Here is a 16,625-nt window from a genome sequence, read left to right on the forward strand (position 1 = left end):
AAGAAAAGCTATAAATTGAGAAAACCCCTTCCAAAAATATCAAATTTTCTAACACTAGGCAAAACTAACTAAATTGAGTCGATGTGCATGCTTACACAGTAAAATGATAGAGAACCGCAGGAGAAGATTCCAACAGAACTTGACAATGTGGTTCCTTTCAGAAGACAAAAGGTGGCTGTGATGGGGTCAGAGCACATGGAGTGCTTATAGGGTGCCTGGTTAAGTCCTATTTCTCTGACTAGGTGAAAATCACAAGAATGCTCACTTTAAAATGATTCATTTGGGGCTGGGATTGTGGCTCAGTGGCAGAATGCTTGCCTCATATGTGAGAGGCACTGGGTTCAATCCTCAGCACCGAATAAAACATTAAATAAATAAATGAATGAATGAATGAAAAGAAAAAGAGGTAAAAGAGGTTTTAAAAAAATAAAATAATTATTTATACTATATATCCATTGTGAGTGGTTCTCTATACTTATTTTATTTAATATTACAAAATGGTTTTAAAATGAACTTTTCTTTCATATCAAATATCCACTTAATGTACACATATTTGCCTCTTCTGCTCCCCTTTGTCAAGATTCAAACAAGATTTCTGCACTACATTACACATTTTTAAAATTCTCTCCTGAAGTTGCTCTGTCCTTTTTCTTTTCCTTTAATCATTTATTCATTGAAATAACCAGATCACTTGACTGCAAAAAGTTTCCCTAATGATAAATTTTCCTGATTACATCCCTGTGATGCTGCTTGACACTTCCTGTCTCCTGTATTTCCTGTGAACTGCTTTCAGATCTAAAGGCTGTGATTAGATTTAGGTTTATTGGTTTAGCAAGATTACACCTCCCAGACAGTGTTACACACACAAAGTCTGGTTCCCTTTTTTGTGCAGATTTTTTTTCCTTTCTCATATAAACATAAGTGCAAATTACATCTTTAAGTATCTGTGATTTGAAGACTTAACATCAGTTTCGCTTATTATTTATAAATAAATCACAAATCCCAGAAAAAGTCAGGCAAAAAAGTGATAGCTCTGTAATTCAATTCCAGAACAACTGTCATCTATCCAATTATCATGTCATACACCATTCAAAATGCTGTTAGCTAGAAGCACTAGATTTACCTGCTGGAAGGCCTGAATTGTAGCCGAGTAGGAACGAAGAGACAAACAAAATTTCAACAAATTCTGCTGTAGAGGTGACAAAAACTGAAATGCAGCTTCCAAAATCGCATGATAATAGGAATAATCAGTACCTGTTGAGGAAGAAAATTAACCAAAACAGTTGTATTTGACATGAGACATCCAAATAAGATAGTTTTTTGAACTTTTGTCAAATGTTTAAAAATTCCCTAGAATATACAATGCAGTTGGATTATTCTTCTCTTCATCCTTTGGTTTAAACTATTCCCTCTTCCTGGACTATTTTCCCACTTACCTGGATGACTTACTCTTCCCTACTTTCAAAAGGAGAATTTAACTGTGAAATCACCTACTCTAGGAAGTCACCCAGATCTCTACTCCATGCATCAATGAACTAGTTACAGTATTTCTTGGATCCCAGAATATTTCTTTGCTTTCACATCATTTACTAAATTATTTATTCACTGTCTATCTACCACCAAACTAAACTTCAGGCCTCACAGGCAGAGGCCATGACTTATTTATCTGGGTATCCTGGGTACCTAGCATATGTTTTTTACCTAGCATATGCTATTTACTCAAATAACTAAAACAAATTTTTTAAAAAATAGAAACTGAGCAATGTGATGAGAAAATACAAGGCATTAAAAGAAACTGATAAATTCATAAAATTGAAAAACATTTAAACAAAAAGTTGAACCAAATTATTTGAACAGGAATAAAAAAATCTATTAGTATGAAAAATTTCCCAGGTAAACAAAAACTACAAGGTACTAAACAATGTACATAGTAAACTATGTTTTTTTACCAAAAGAATGAGAAATAAGGATATATATCTGTCTTGTCTGTGTGTGTGTGTGTGTGTGTATACACACACATGTGTCTGTATATCATAAAAAATTTTTAAAAAATTATTCAATTTTAAAAGTAAAAGTATTAACATTTTTAAAAGCTGAATATAAAAGGTTCTATACAATATTAGCATCTTTTACACAGAAAAAGAGAACAGAAAGAAATACCTCAAAATGTTGCCAGAATATTAATGGTGTCAATCTTTGGGTGGTAGAAATATGAATATTTCAAATAAATAACATGTTTAACATACTCTATGATCACTTCCAAGAATTCATACTCCTGAAACTTTAACCAAGAACATATATCAAATATATTGAGGAAATTTCCTTTCAAATGTCAAATTTCAAGTCTCATTATAAAATCAACTTTGATAAATTTGTTCCATGAAATCCTGAAGTAAAATGATTTTGATAACTTAATTCCAGTTGACTCTAAATTATATAAGAATGCTTATTCAAAACCTTTATATATTTCTATCACAAGAAAAAGATTCAGACAACTATTAAAATGTATATTATTCTAATAAAATCGGTGTTATTTTAATGAAATTAAAAAGTTATACTGGGCATGGTGCCACACGGCTGTAGTTCCAACTACATGGGAGACTAAGGCTTGGGCCCATGAGTTCAAGACCAACCTGAACACATAGCAAGACCCACATCTCAAAAAAAAAGAGTTAAAAATCAATTTTAATAATTAACAGCAGTTACATAGTTTTCAAAATTTCTTCTTTAATAAGGACTTATACCTGTAAATGTAATATTTAAGGTATGAGTTGTTTTGGGGTTGTTTGGGGTTTTTTTGTTTGTTTGTTTGTTTATTTGTTTTTTGTACTAGGGATTGAAACCAGAGGCACTTTACCACCGAGCCCCATACCCAGCCCTTTTTAATTTTTATTTCGAGACAGAGTCTTGCTAACTTATTTCGGGCCTTAGTAAATTGCTGAGGCAGGTCTCAAACTTGTTGTTCCTCCTGCCTCAGCTTCCCAAGTTGCTGGGATCACAGGCATGCACCATCATGCCCAGCTCAAGGTTTGAACTACAGTCATGTATCACTTATCGAAAGGATGTGTTCAGAGAACTGCATCATCATCATTAAGCGATTCTGTCACTGTGTAAACATCAGTGTACTTAACACAAACTAAGACAGCCATGATGTCATTAGACAATATAATCTTATGGGCCCACCATCATATATGTGGCCCATAATTGACCAAAATATGATTATGCAGTGCACAACTATACTTGTACACCAGCATCTTTGACTGTATAACCTATGTCACTTATATCAAATTAGAGAATGTTTGTGAAAGCACATCATAAACAGTAATGAGTGACCCAAGATATATCACTAATTTGATACCTTGACACTCAAGTAGTGGGTGGCTGGCAGGCATAATGGAAAACATTCTGGATGGCAGGAATTTAATGATAAAACTTAATAGATAATAGATCACTTGTGTAATTAGTTCGTAACAAAAGAGAGTGAATCAGGTCAGATGGATATTAAATTAACACTAAATGGTTTAAAATAAAATGTACTTCCTCACTCTAATAAAAGAACAATACAAATACTGGGACAAAAAGTCAAGGCTTATACTCAAATTTATAAACTGCATCAAAAATAATTATTTGGGCCAGACGCAGTAGTCCAGGACTATAATCCCAGTAACTGGGAAAGCAAATGCAGGAGGACTGAAAGTTCAAGGCCAGTCTTAGCAACTTAATGAGACTCTCAATAACTTTGTGAGACCCTGTCTCAAAATAAAAAAATAAAAGGGATACAGCTCAGTGCTAAAGTGTCCCTGGATTAAATGCCCAGTCCCAAAAATAATAATAATAATTATTATTATTGTTGATATTATTATTATTTGGGCCAATAGTCCAGCCACTCAGGAGGCTGAGTCAGAGGACTGCTTGAGCTCACAGGGGTTCAAAGCCTGGGCAACACAGTAAGATCCCATCTCTTAAAAAATAAATAAATAAATAATTGGTATAAGTCTATGGGGATTATGGGTATGGCTAAGTGGTAGAGCATGTACTTAGCATTCACAAGGCCCCAAGTTCAATCCCTAACACCAAAAATAAATAAAATAACTATGTGTGCTGTGTTGGCTCTTCCTGCCTACCATCACAACTCTAGCCCTTACAGATAAAAATGTTTTCCATTAACTGTCATGTCACACATACTATAAAAGAAACCACTTTTTCTAATATTTTCCCAGACACCAAAGTCAAAGAAGCATTTGCTTCAATTTTACCGTGATGATCTGATGATCCAATATTTTGACTGGCTTCTACAAAATTCCAAAATTTCTCTTGACTGTCTTCTGCTAAAAACTCACTGGGAGAAAAGGGGGAAATGTCAGAAAAATAAAAACTTAATAAAATCTTCTAATATAAAATATATTACTACAGAGAATAAAAAGAGGTTTTGAAGTTTCCAAATGTCCATAGTTTGGCTTTTAATTTATAATATATTTTATACATTTTTACATACAATGTATATTTTCTTAACGCTAAGCAAGTCTTACTAGCTCATTAGCTCAATTAATAACTTATTAATAACTTTTTCATTTAATAGGTTAATAGCTATTTCTTAAGAAACCTGGAATAATAAAAATGTTGTTAACCGGGAAGTCCCAATATAAAGAAAGCTTATGAAACCTCATTAGTAAAAATGCTACTGGTAATTGAAGCAGAATTAGGAATTGATAATTCTAGTACTAGTTCTGCTCAGTGATTTTCTGAAAGACCTTACAAAGAATAAAAAGTTTTGCCTAAGGTTCTCCCACAGAAAACATGAACCCTAAAAAAATTTTAGGAGACTAAAATTTTGTTAACATCCAAAAATCCAAATTTTCAAGATCATCAAACTTGAATCTAAAATCAGCACTGATCTAACAAAATCAGATCTCAGAACTTAATGTTATCTTAATATTTTTTTCAGCCTTAAACTATTACCCTAAAATAATGACCACTCTGAATTTCCCTTTATTAAAGAATCTTAAAATCCCTAAGAGAAAAAGGATGTAATAACTGAAAGAATGATTCATGTAAACTGATTATCTTAGCTTCCAAGCCACAGAACTAATGCAGTGGTGATCTTTCAGTGTCTTAAAGCAAACTACAGATCTGTATCTCTGCTTACCTAGCCAAAGGAAGACTTTCCCATTACTTGTCAACACTGGGGTGTACAACTCTCACTCTACTCCACAGCTAGACACAGAAATATGGGAAAAATAAGAAACATTTCCTGGTAATGCACAGCTTCTCTAAAAATAGGTTGCTGAAAACACCTCTTATCATAATGTATTAAATTATTTAGTGCCTCTGGAGGGTACTATTTTTCTCAGCTTTCTAGTAACTGACATAGACATAAGACCAACCATAGAACACCTTACAGTCTAAGAAAATAGGTACTAACATATGTCATGATTTGCAAATAAACACTAAATTCATGAATTACAGCTGTGTTCATAAGTTAGCAGAGGGGTGGTATGTGACATACTCATCAGTTGTGATAAGAACAAAGATTCAGTTAGGCTAAATATGTGCTTTTCATACAATTACAGGAAAATTTCTTGAAATACACATTCTTTTTTTTTTTTTTTTTTGATAGTTGCTCATTTATTTATTTATTTATTTATTTTCGTTTTAGGTGGACACAATATCTTCATTTTATTTTTATGTGGTAGAAATACACATTCTTTTTCATCCCATAGGTCTATAAGTCTTACAGGTCTAGCTTAGAAGTCTTACAGGTCTAGCTTAGAAGAGTCTTAAGAAAATGAATTACTGGATCTACTGAAATAATCCAGGAAAGAGGTAAATAGAAGACATTATTAAAAAGAACGCTGCCATTTTTCTACAACATAACTAAGTTCACTTTTTCTTTTGTTTCTTATACTCATTTCACTGAGTAAATCTGTGGTCTTATAGATGAAAATTATATAATAGCTGAGATTATATAATTATATATAAAAATATATATAATTATATATAAAAATATGCCAGTGGTGAAGGAGACAAGGTGGTAAGGGTGGTGGTAGCTACTGGACTTCAAATAATAATTGCTAAAAGGTATAGGGAGAGCAGATTATACTGTTCTCTCCACTTGTAAGCATTCTGAAGTCTCAAAATAGGGATGGGGATGTAGTTCAGTGATAGAACACTTGTCTAGCATGCAAGAGGCCATGGGTTTGAGCCCCAGCACCACAAAAACAAAACGAAAGTCTGGAAAAATAAAAGAAATGTCCAAGACATGAAAAAAATTACTTACTAAGAAATCTCATAATAAGGGGCTGTGGCGTGGCTCAGCGGTAGAGCGCTCGCCTAACATGTGTGAGGCTCTGGATTTGATCCTCAGCACCACACATAAAAAAATAAATAAAATAAAGGTATTGTGTCAACTACAACTAAAAAAAATATATTTAAAAAAAAAAAGAAATCTCATAATAAAAAGCTTTTCACTTATGACAAAAAAAAAAAAAGAAAGAAAGAAAGAAACACCTGCAAACAACCTAACTGTCCATCAGATAGCACAAACTGATGGTTAACTTGTTTTCTTAGATTTCTAAAGTTATTGTTGGAGATCAGAAGAGGTATTTTCTACACAGGACTAGAAGGAGAAGGGAAAGGACTTAAGTATAAGAAGGGTCTGCTATGCAGCAGTCATTATACTTGGCATATCTAGCAATGTCAACAAATCCTTACAGCTACCAGCAGTTATAAGCATTCTCTAAATAAAGAAACTGTGATTTGAAGGCAACAGAAACTTTTTTTAAGGGCACAGAGTTAGTAAATGAAAAAATCCAGAATATAAATTCATGTCTATTTGATTTCTATCTCTATCATGCTACACTCTTGGGCCATTAAAATACTAAGCACCCAATAAGTGAGTATTGATTTCAATTTTATTAAAAATATCTGTTTACGGGGCTGGGGTTGTAGCTCAGTGGTTGAGCGCTTGCCTCGCATACATGAGGCACTGGGTTCGATCCTCAGCCCCACATATACAAATAAAGATATTAAAAATATATATATTTTAAAGTAATAACTATTTACATAACATTTCTGTTAGTAATTATAGTTGTCAAAACATATTCAGGGGCTGGGGCTAGGGCTCAGTGGTAGAGCACTTGCCAAGTATGTGTGAGGCACTGGGTTCAAGTCTCAGCACTACATAAAAATGAATAAAATAAAGGTCCATCAACATCTAAAAAGAATTTTTTTTAAAAAACATATTCAGGGTTTTACTTCAATCAAATACATATAATTACATTAGTGACCATGAAACTACAACCCCCTTCATTAAACACTGGGCATAATCTAAAATATATGCAGGAATATTTTTAGTCCCAAAGGGCTAAAGTCAAAGAAAGCAAAACGGTCTGTAATACCTGCACACCTTGATGTGTAGAAAAAGATTCTGACCCTTCATCCTCAACCAAATGGACAAAGTGCCATAACCCATCATCACACACAGGAGGGAAAAATAGTGGCCTCAGATAGCTCTGGAGGTAAACATGGAGTGGTTTCAGATAAGAAGAGTTCCATTCTGAGTTGCCTATAAGTTCCATTACCTTGGACATCTATTTGCAATTAGCCACAGAAAAGGCTAAAAATAATGACCCAAAAGGCAAACAACCAGGGGTATCATGAAAAGGGGAGATGTTTGTGATGAGGAAGTTGGTGAAGGAAACATCATATTCTACCTATTTCATAGTGATCAAAAACACTAAAAAGAAAAAAAAATTAAGCAATTAAGGCTGCAATTTTAGCAGGCATTCCCAAAAATCCATAAGTATATGTCATAAAAATCTTCTAGGACAAAGTACAAATACCAAGAAATTAGTTAATATAAAAAAAAGTGAGATGTAAGTCAGTTAAGAATGTTAAGCAGAATATCACAAAACATCTGTTACGGTTAATTCTCCAAGATTATTCAGAGAATAACAGCGAATCTCAATGACTTAGATTTATACCAGACAAATGATCCAAAATTAAATTAGCAAAAAGGAAACAAAAAAACTTTAGTTACTAGAGTCCTGGCTCAGGTAGTCAAGTAACCTTCAGTCACTTCAATTTTACAACTACTAATGAAGTTCTGACATTTGAGGAGCTCAATACATTTATCAAATTAGTTATTGTAATATCCTATGAAATACAGTGTATGTTTGGGATTTGTTTTGGTGGGGTTTTCTGTCTTTTTTGCCATTTCACTGCTGGGAAAGGGGACACAAAGAAGTAATGGAAAATCTGTAAAGCAAAGTCTATTAGGCCCTGCACATGTCCAACTCAGCTTCTATGTGCCCCACGCCCATGGACCCTCCTAGCAATACCAAATGGTGCTTTTTGCTTAGAAAGGGCAACTACTCATATAAATAATCAATGTAACAAAATTCTGCTTTCATATTTTTTGAGGAATTAAGGGGAAAATATTAGGAGACAAAATTCTAAGTTGAAGATGACAAAGATAAACCACAAAGGTAACTGAAATATGGTATTTATATTATAAACACTAGCTAAAAAGCACACTGGGAATACAAGCTTTCCCAAGAAATTGTTGTCTATATATTTTATTGATTTGAAGACATACTAGAGTTTTGTTGAAAATACTATCAATTTTAATTAAAGATAACTTCCTGATTTGATAAAAACATATCATGATTTGGGAAATGTTAAAATGTAAACAATGTACATTTTAGAACAGGTAAAGCATGGTCATTTCCTCGCTCTTCCCCTCCCGCTGCTCTCCTTTGTCCTGGGGTCTTCTTCCAAGTTCTTAAGAAAAATGTGTCTTCGTTCGTTCCCCTACCTTAACAACCTCTCTTCTATTCTATGTATTAAACATTTCTTCAAATAAACAAAGATTTTTTTTTAAGTATAATACTCTCTTCCATTATTCCCACACTTAAACTTCCCCCCCCAAAAAAAATCACATGATAATTTAATCACTTCATTATATTTATCTAAGAAAGTTTCTAAATGTCTCTATGAATCAATACTGCCCTGTCCTAGAGAAAGACAGGTTCTGTATCCTAACAGGCTTTCTAAGGCAGGTATTATAGTCTACATTGAAAGGGATGGCTCTTAATAAATACATCTAGGATCATAATCTCACTCCCTAAAAAACACCTGAATATTCATGGCAGAGCCTACTTTTACACTCCAATATGTGAAAGAGAAAAATGTCTTTTTACCTGGCTTCTAACAACAGTGGGGTGGAAAACCACTTTGTTGTAAGAGAGGTTGTAATGGCTTTTGAATCTGCCTTTACTGAAGAGAACAGCCACAGTCCAGTGAGTGCAATCAGAAGTTCCATTTTATAGCAAAGCCCTAAAAGGGGAAAAAGAAGGTAAAGTTTAAATCTTAATACTTGGAAACACAAAATAACAATCTTAGTACCTAGAAATTAAAAAAAAAAAATAACAATATTAATACTAGGAGCCACAAAATAACATTAAAGTTACAGAAACAAACATTTTTGAAAGGTACACAGCATTTAAGAGCTACATAGTCTAATAGATATTTTCTGAGTAACTGATACATAACTAAAGGCAGGTAGCATATTTTATTCTTCCCTACTGAGGTTCCAGTTCACTTTCTCCAGTCTATACTAACAGAAATATAAAAGTCAGTGGGTGGCACAGCAGGTTGCATGTAACCGGATTTTATAAAACATGGCAATAAAGCTGAGACAGATGGAACACAAATGATGGATGGTTGTTATGGGTTGAATTTTATCTTCCAAAAAAAGATATGTTGAAGTCCTAACCCCCAGTAACCTAACCTCCAAACTATGAACTTACTTGGAGAAAGGTCTTTACACAGTGATCAATAAAGATGAGGTCTTTAGGAAGGGCTAATCCAATATAACCAATGTTATAAAAGAAAAACTTGGACACAGAAACAGAATAATATGAAGAGACACAAGAAGAATGCCAGGTGAAGATAGGTAGACATTCAATTATACTTCAAGCCAAGGAATGCCTGCTGCTATCAAAGAAAATATGCAAAAAATAAAATCTTTGGAAAATAGAGCTAACCAAAGCAGATATTTGACAATGAAACCTATAAAGAGTGATTACCAGCTAAAGTTATTGACATATCCCAAAGAAGAGCGAGCAAGGACCCCAACTTATACATACAACTTTAGATCACTCTCAGACTATAAAATAGGAATAACAATCTATCACACAGAATCACTGTGAATATGAAAAGGCAATATGAAAATCATTTTGTAAAGTGCAAACTACTATCCCAGAATCAATCACTGTAGTAAAACATTTTATCATAAGAAAAACAAATTGTAAATTATAGAATGGCATATCATCAAAAACAGGCCCTGGAAATTTATTCTCTGTGGCTAGGAGGAAAAAAAAAATCCTCCAAAAAAGTCACTTGAATTTCTAAATTGGAGACAAAACATATGAAGCATATCAAAGCATTATTATGATTCTGGCTATGTTTACAACTTGTCCTGAAAGGGCCTAGATGCTTAATACCCACAAAGTGGTGATTCCTGATGACAACTGAACACCACTATGCAGTAACCCCAGGCAGACAGCAAGTAGATTGTGGTTAGGGAACTAGGGGCACAATAAAAGCCCTCTGAGAAACCTCAGCCTTTACAGAACAATGACTTTGGGCTAAGCATCATGTTAGATGTTCTAAATGTACCATGTTACCTAATCTTTACATAATAATCTGGGAACTGAAGATCCTTGAGGGTAGCAACCTTGTTTGCTTTCTTCAAAATAGTAAACAATACAAGTACCTGGCACATGGTAGGCAGTCCATAAATATGTTACATGAATGGATAATAACATCCCCACTTCAAGAAAATAAAAGCTCAGAGGGGCTTTTACCTTAGGCATACTAGGCAACTAATAAACAGCACCTTGGAACCCATACCTACCTGTTTTTAAAGTTCTAAAGTACCATCCTGTCTCCCCTTGTTCTCTGGTTTTAGGAGAAAGAAGAATTCATACCGCACAGACTGAGAATAAGCAAAGGCTTTACTGTGAGAACCAAGGCAAATCCAAGGATTTTTCATGAAACAAGAACCTGGGACACAAGTGGCTGAGACAGGAACAGTTTCAACCCAAAACCAAGGAAGTAGGCCTGAACCTGGAATGAAAGCAAACTGACAAACAAGCCTGACAAATCCATGCTTAGACAGCTTCAGGGACTGAATGTGAGCTCCCCAAAAGCAGGAAATTCTGTCATGGTCACCGTGCCTAGCATATTGCCTGGAACACAGGAGGTACTCAGCCTGAAATAAACAAGCGTCGCTCATTAAAGGAAGAAAAAAAAACAATAGAACAGAAAGAAGTATGGAGCTGGGTTGTTCCCCAGCATCTCCACCTCCAAATTGCTGTTTGGCAACGTCTAAAAGTTGCCAGGTACATGGTGATGTACTCCTATAGCTCCAGCATTTGGGAAGCTGAGGCAGGAAGAAGTTCAAGACCTCTGCTCAAAATAAAAACAAAATAAAAAAGAAGGGAGTGTGGCACCAAGAATAAAGCTCATACAAACAGGCTAGGACTATAAGAAAGATGAAAATGAAAATCCTACATATCTATGAGTTACCCAGAGGTCCCCTTGTTCTGTTTAAAGAGAAAGTGTCTGTTTTTGAGAAGGCACAACATCACTAGAGATGAGAACAAGAGAAAAGGTACACATTAAAGAGTTTTGCCTAACCCCACATTGTTTCTACAAGTAACACCACAGGAAAAAGTTGTCCAAAGAAACAGAAGAATCTCACTCAAATGCTTTTTGTTTGTGGATGTCTTCATCTTATGAGATCTTTTATTATTCAGATCCTAATGGCTCTTCAATGTTGCTCATAAAGATGAACAGTCTGAGTGATAAGAGCTGTCAAACTGTGCAGTGTGGCACTGCACAATCACAGGCACAATGCTTGTACTATGATGGCTAAATAGAAAACACTCTTAGGTTCTAAGTCCAACTGTACCATCAAATATCTGTAAGATACTACTATGCTTAAATTAAAATGATACCTTTTGCTCATTATCTACAGTAAGATATAGAAAATATAAAAGAAAAATTAGGGCTAGGGTTGTGGTTGAGTGCTCACCTAGCACACACAGGCCCTGGGTTTGATCCTCAGCACCACGTAAAAATAAATAAAATAAAGGTATTAAAATATATGTATAGGGGCTGGGGATGTGGCTCAAGTGGTAGCGCGTTCGCCTGGCATGCGTTCGGCCCGGGTTCAATCCTCAGCACCACATACAAACAAAGATGTTGTGTCCGCCGATAACTAAAAAATAAATATTAAAAAATTTTAAAAAAATAAAAAATAAATAAAATATATGTATATAAAACGAAAAATTATGTATGGTTAATACTTCATTTTTTAGAAAACTGGCAGAGTGATGTTAAGTCATCACCAACTTTCTCATCTTCCATTTTTACAGTGGAGAGAACAGCTAACAAACATGTTTAAAATAACCTGCAATCTGCAAGTTTATGTGGTCAACTAAGTTTCAACATAGTTGGTAGTAAAGAGAAAAACTATTAGGGAGCACCTTCTAAGAATTAACTTCTCAACTAATTAGGTTTACATTGATACATGCCTATCAATTAGCAAAGCCATTTGTGGTGAACAACATAAATCTAATTTCAGCTAAAAGTATATTGTATTTGATCTGAAAATGATCAGAGAAGTTTAATTGCAGAAGTAATAACTAAATTTTCTCATAGTTAAACTTATTCCGTTGAAGTTAAACCTGCATTAAGATATGGTGTCGGTGCAGCTGGACACGGTAGCACACGCCTGTAATCCCAGCTGTTCCAGAGGCTGAGGATCACAAGTTCCTCCGCGATTTAGCTCAGTGAGACCGTCTCTAAATAAATACAACAAAGGGCTGGAAATATGACTCAGTGGTGTGTGTGTGTATGTGTGTATTTACATATATATATATATATATATATATATATATATATATATATAAAAAACGTATTATGTTTACTTCTCTTATTAAAAAGTTTCAAATAAGTTCATCAAAAGCAAACCTAGCGGAAAGGCTACAATCGTCTCCACTTTTGTGGTGTTAAACTATTTAAAATGCCTTCAAGTGTTGCCAGGTCCAAGGTATTTCAAGAAAAGAGGGCACTTTATACTAAAATTGTTCAGCAAGTGCACCGATGAATGATTCCAAAGCATAGTAAGATATAAGACACCAGGACTAAGAATAAACAAAATATGTCCCTTCACAAATCTGTAAAAAACGCCAAACAAGATAGAGATTTCGGCCAAGAAACAAGAAGAGTTAACATTCATAACTTATTGGCGATGCAAGCAGATATTCTTCTGGAAGGTCCCACACCAGAAGTGAAACCGGATCATCCAATTTCCAGCCAACAGAGCCTAGCATTAAATGAAAACGGCAACCAATACGCCTCCCCCGAATTCATGGGAAGGAAAACAGAAATCTATTAAAAAAAAAAAAAAAAAAAAAAAAAAAAAAAAAAAGACCAAATAGTTCATCAATCAGAATCCTGCAAAGTGGTGGTTCTCGACCTACTTAGGGTCAGGCTTGGTCTAGATTCATGTTAGGGCACTTCCTCCATCTGCACTTTCGTACGTGGGTCTGAGAGCTCTTCAAAGAAGGCTTGAGACCGATCAAGAGTCCGCCACCACCCCGGAGCAAGAGCTACCTTGCACCGACGACAACTGCGGACAACCTGGGCTCCTGAGGAGGAGGAAGGCTGAGACGATGGAGGAGAAACTGAGTCAGGGTAAAGGCGGAAGCTCAAGGTGACCTGAGCACAGGGTCGCCTCGCGCCCCAGACCCTCTCCTCATCCACGAGGCCTCCCCACTCCACCCCTGGGTACCTGTCACTGGTCGCGCAGCCGCGACACCGCGCTGCTCGCGACCCCCTGGCTGCCCACGCACCGGCCGCGTTTAGTCCACTACAGCGCCCGTGACTACGCCGGGGCGGGGCGGCAGCGACAGCGGCAGAGGCTGCGCCAGTGAGAAGCCGACACGCGCCTTTCCCGCGGCTCGGCTCACGAGCCGGTCCCAGAGCAAAAGCCTAGCAGCCAGCCGCCCCTCTACTTCCGCTTCCTAAAGGCGAAGACTGGAGGACTTCCGAATACCGAGTTGTGACCAAGGCGGTCCAGAGCGTCGCGCTGCCGCCATCTTGTCTCCAGGCAGACCCCGCCCCTTTCCTTAGTCCCGCCCCGTCCCCTACGTGGTGAAGGCGGCCGCGAGTCGGCCAGGTCTTGGGAAGGTTCCTACCCCCGGCGGCCGAGACCTGAAAGCTTTACCCGCCTGGGGAAGCCAGAAAGCGAGTTCGGTCTTCAGTTTTTCCGATCTGGACTCTGTGGCCTACCCAATCTCTCCTAATTAAAATCACTGTTGTACGGGAAGACAAATTGTCTTAATGTTTCTGAGCATCTTAGACTTTATTCGAAAACCTAAAATTTGACAGCTTGGGTACCAGGGGGACTAAGGTGGAACGAAAGGAACGAAGACTAAATTATTGGAGCCCCTTAGTTTATCTCATAGGGGCAGTGGCAGCTTAGTCTACAGGAACGAAAATTTTTGTCCTATGAATTTTTTTTTTCAAATATAAGTCAGTGTGGAATTGTTTTAGAATATGTGACCACCGAACAGATCGTTTTACGCACGCAGAAGTGAATGCCTCTCTGAAAGGTCTATTTTTAACTATTAAGTCAAAGTGAACTAAAAGCCAAGAACACTTGGAAAAGCACATTAAAAAGTGTACAATTTTCACTGACTATTAATTATATGACACAAAGATGACCTTCCCTGCAAATGTCAGAACAAAGACTAAAAAACCTTTGCTCAACATAATTGTTGTGTATCTACTGTTCTTATGAACTTCTGTAGCTAGCTGTTGGGTTAGCTTTTCTAGAAAAAAAATGGAGTTTAAAAAAAAATCTTGAATATAAGAATCTTAAAATTTATTTCCTGCGGGAATTTTTGTGTAAGTAGCTTTCCATAGTGTGTTTTCTACCCCCCTTTAAATCAGGACAGGTGATGCTTTCATAAAAAAGGAATTGTTGCAGGCCAGTGGCACACACCTCTAATCCCTGTTACTCGGTGAGACTGAGGCAGTAAGAGACCAGCCTGAGCAACTTGGTGAAACCCTGTCTCAAAATTTAAAATGATAATAATAATAAGAGGGGCTGGGGATGTAGCCTGCTCAGCACACTCTGAAGTCATGGTCTCAATCCCCAACCCCCACCCCACCCCCCAAAAAAATAATATTTTAATTGGTTTTGTGGGTTTTCTTTTCTTTTCTTTTGTGTTGACTTGGTCTGTTACATGATACTGAGCAAAACCAAAACTAAATGGTAGTGCAGAGATTCTTACTGTGTATGGGGGAGGGAGGTGTTAGTAATAATTATTTGTTGCATTGATTTCCACACAAAGGTGGTTACCATAGGCAGAGTAGGAAAGAGGTGGCTACCCTATCATACCCAGAGTAACCCAGAGCTTCTAAGAAAGTTGAACTTCACTTTTTTAAAACCTTTCCCTTAAAAGTGCTATCTTATCTGAATAGAAACATATATTTTTAACTTCTTATTTGAAAAATAATTACAAATTCACAAGTTGAAAATAGTACAGAGGAGCCCCCATTGAAACCTTTATTTAGCCTGTTCTCCAATATTTTCATTTCAAATATCTGTTGTACAATAGCAAAACCAGAAATTGATTTTGCATAATGTATATATGCATATTTCTGTCATTTTTATCACATATAGTTTTGTGTAACCATCACCAAAACCAAGACACAGAACTATTCCCAAAATACTAGTATCTCCCTTGTGCTGCACCAATTATAGTCACAGCAGTCTTCCTACCCCCTGGACTCCCTAGCCAATGGCAACAATCAATTTGATAAATAAACCTAAAAGTTTTCATTTTTAGAATGTTGTGTGAATGGAATAACACATGACCTTTTTATTTTTATTTTTTCATTCAGCATAATGTCCTTCATAGGTATTCAAGTTTTGTGTATCAATAGTTGGTTCTTTTTTTTATTGATGTCTGTCTTCTATGATAGACACCTACAAGTTAGTTTAACTATACACCTAGTTAAAGGCCATTTGGGTTTTACAATTCTGGGCTATAACAAACACAACTATGAATATTCATGTTTTTCAGGGGCTTAGGTTATGGCTCAGTGGTAGAGTGCTCTCCTAGTACATGTGAAGCCCTGGGTTCAATCCTCAGCACCACATAAAAGAATAAATAAATAAATAAACTGTGTCCATCTACAACTTAAAAAAAATATTTAAAAAATGCATATTTGGGGGCTGGGGATGTGGCTCAAGCGTTAGAGCGCTCGCCTGGCATGCGTGTGGCCCGGGTTCGATCCTCAGCACCACATACAAACAAAGATGTTGTGCCCGCCGATAACTAAAAAATAAATATTAAAAAATTCTCTCTCTCTCTCTCTCTCTCTCTCTCTCTCTCTCTCTTTAAAAAAAAAATTTTAAAAAGCATGTTTTCCAGATAGATGTAAATTTTCATTTATCTGAGATAAATGGCAAAGAGTGCAATTGCTAGATCATATGGATAGTTTCTTAAGAAACTATCAAACTCTTTTCTAGAATGGCTATG

General features: G+C 36.0%; 1 protein-coding gene across 2 annotated transcripts in view; it reads right to left on the bottom strand.

Annotated features, from left to right (window-relative positions):
- The window catches only part of Uggt1 (UDP-glucose glycoprotein glucosyltransferase 1), a 115,522-nt gene extending 101,456 nt beyond the window's left edge, over positions 1-14,066 (bottom strand). For both annotated transcript variants that reach the window (XM_076866898.2, XM_076866897.2), the window contains exons 1-4: positions 13,865-14,066; positions 9,201-9,336; positions 4,257-4,339; positions 1,124-1,254 (exon numbers count right to left, since the gene is read on the bottom strand). In XM_076866898.2, the coding sequence (XP_076723013.2) occupies positions 1,124-1,254; positions 4,257-4,339; positions 9,201-9,322 (336 nt within the window). In that variant the 5' untranslated portion in view covers positions 9,323-9,336; positions 13,865-14,066. The remainder of the gene's footprint in view (positions 1-1,123; positions 1,255-4,256; positions 4,340-9,200; positions 9,337-13,864) is intronic.
- Positions 14,067-16,625: the final 2,559 nt, after the last annotated feature.

Source organism: Callospermophilus lateralis, chromosome 9 (genome assembly GCF_048772815.1).
Source record: "Callospermophilus lateralis isolate mCalLat2 chromosome 9, mCalLat2.hap1, whole genome shotgun sequence".
In the NCBI taxonomy this organism is placed as follows: Eukaryota; Metazoa; Chordata; class Mammalia; order Rodentia; family Sciuridae; genus Callospermophilus; species Callospermophilus lateralis.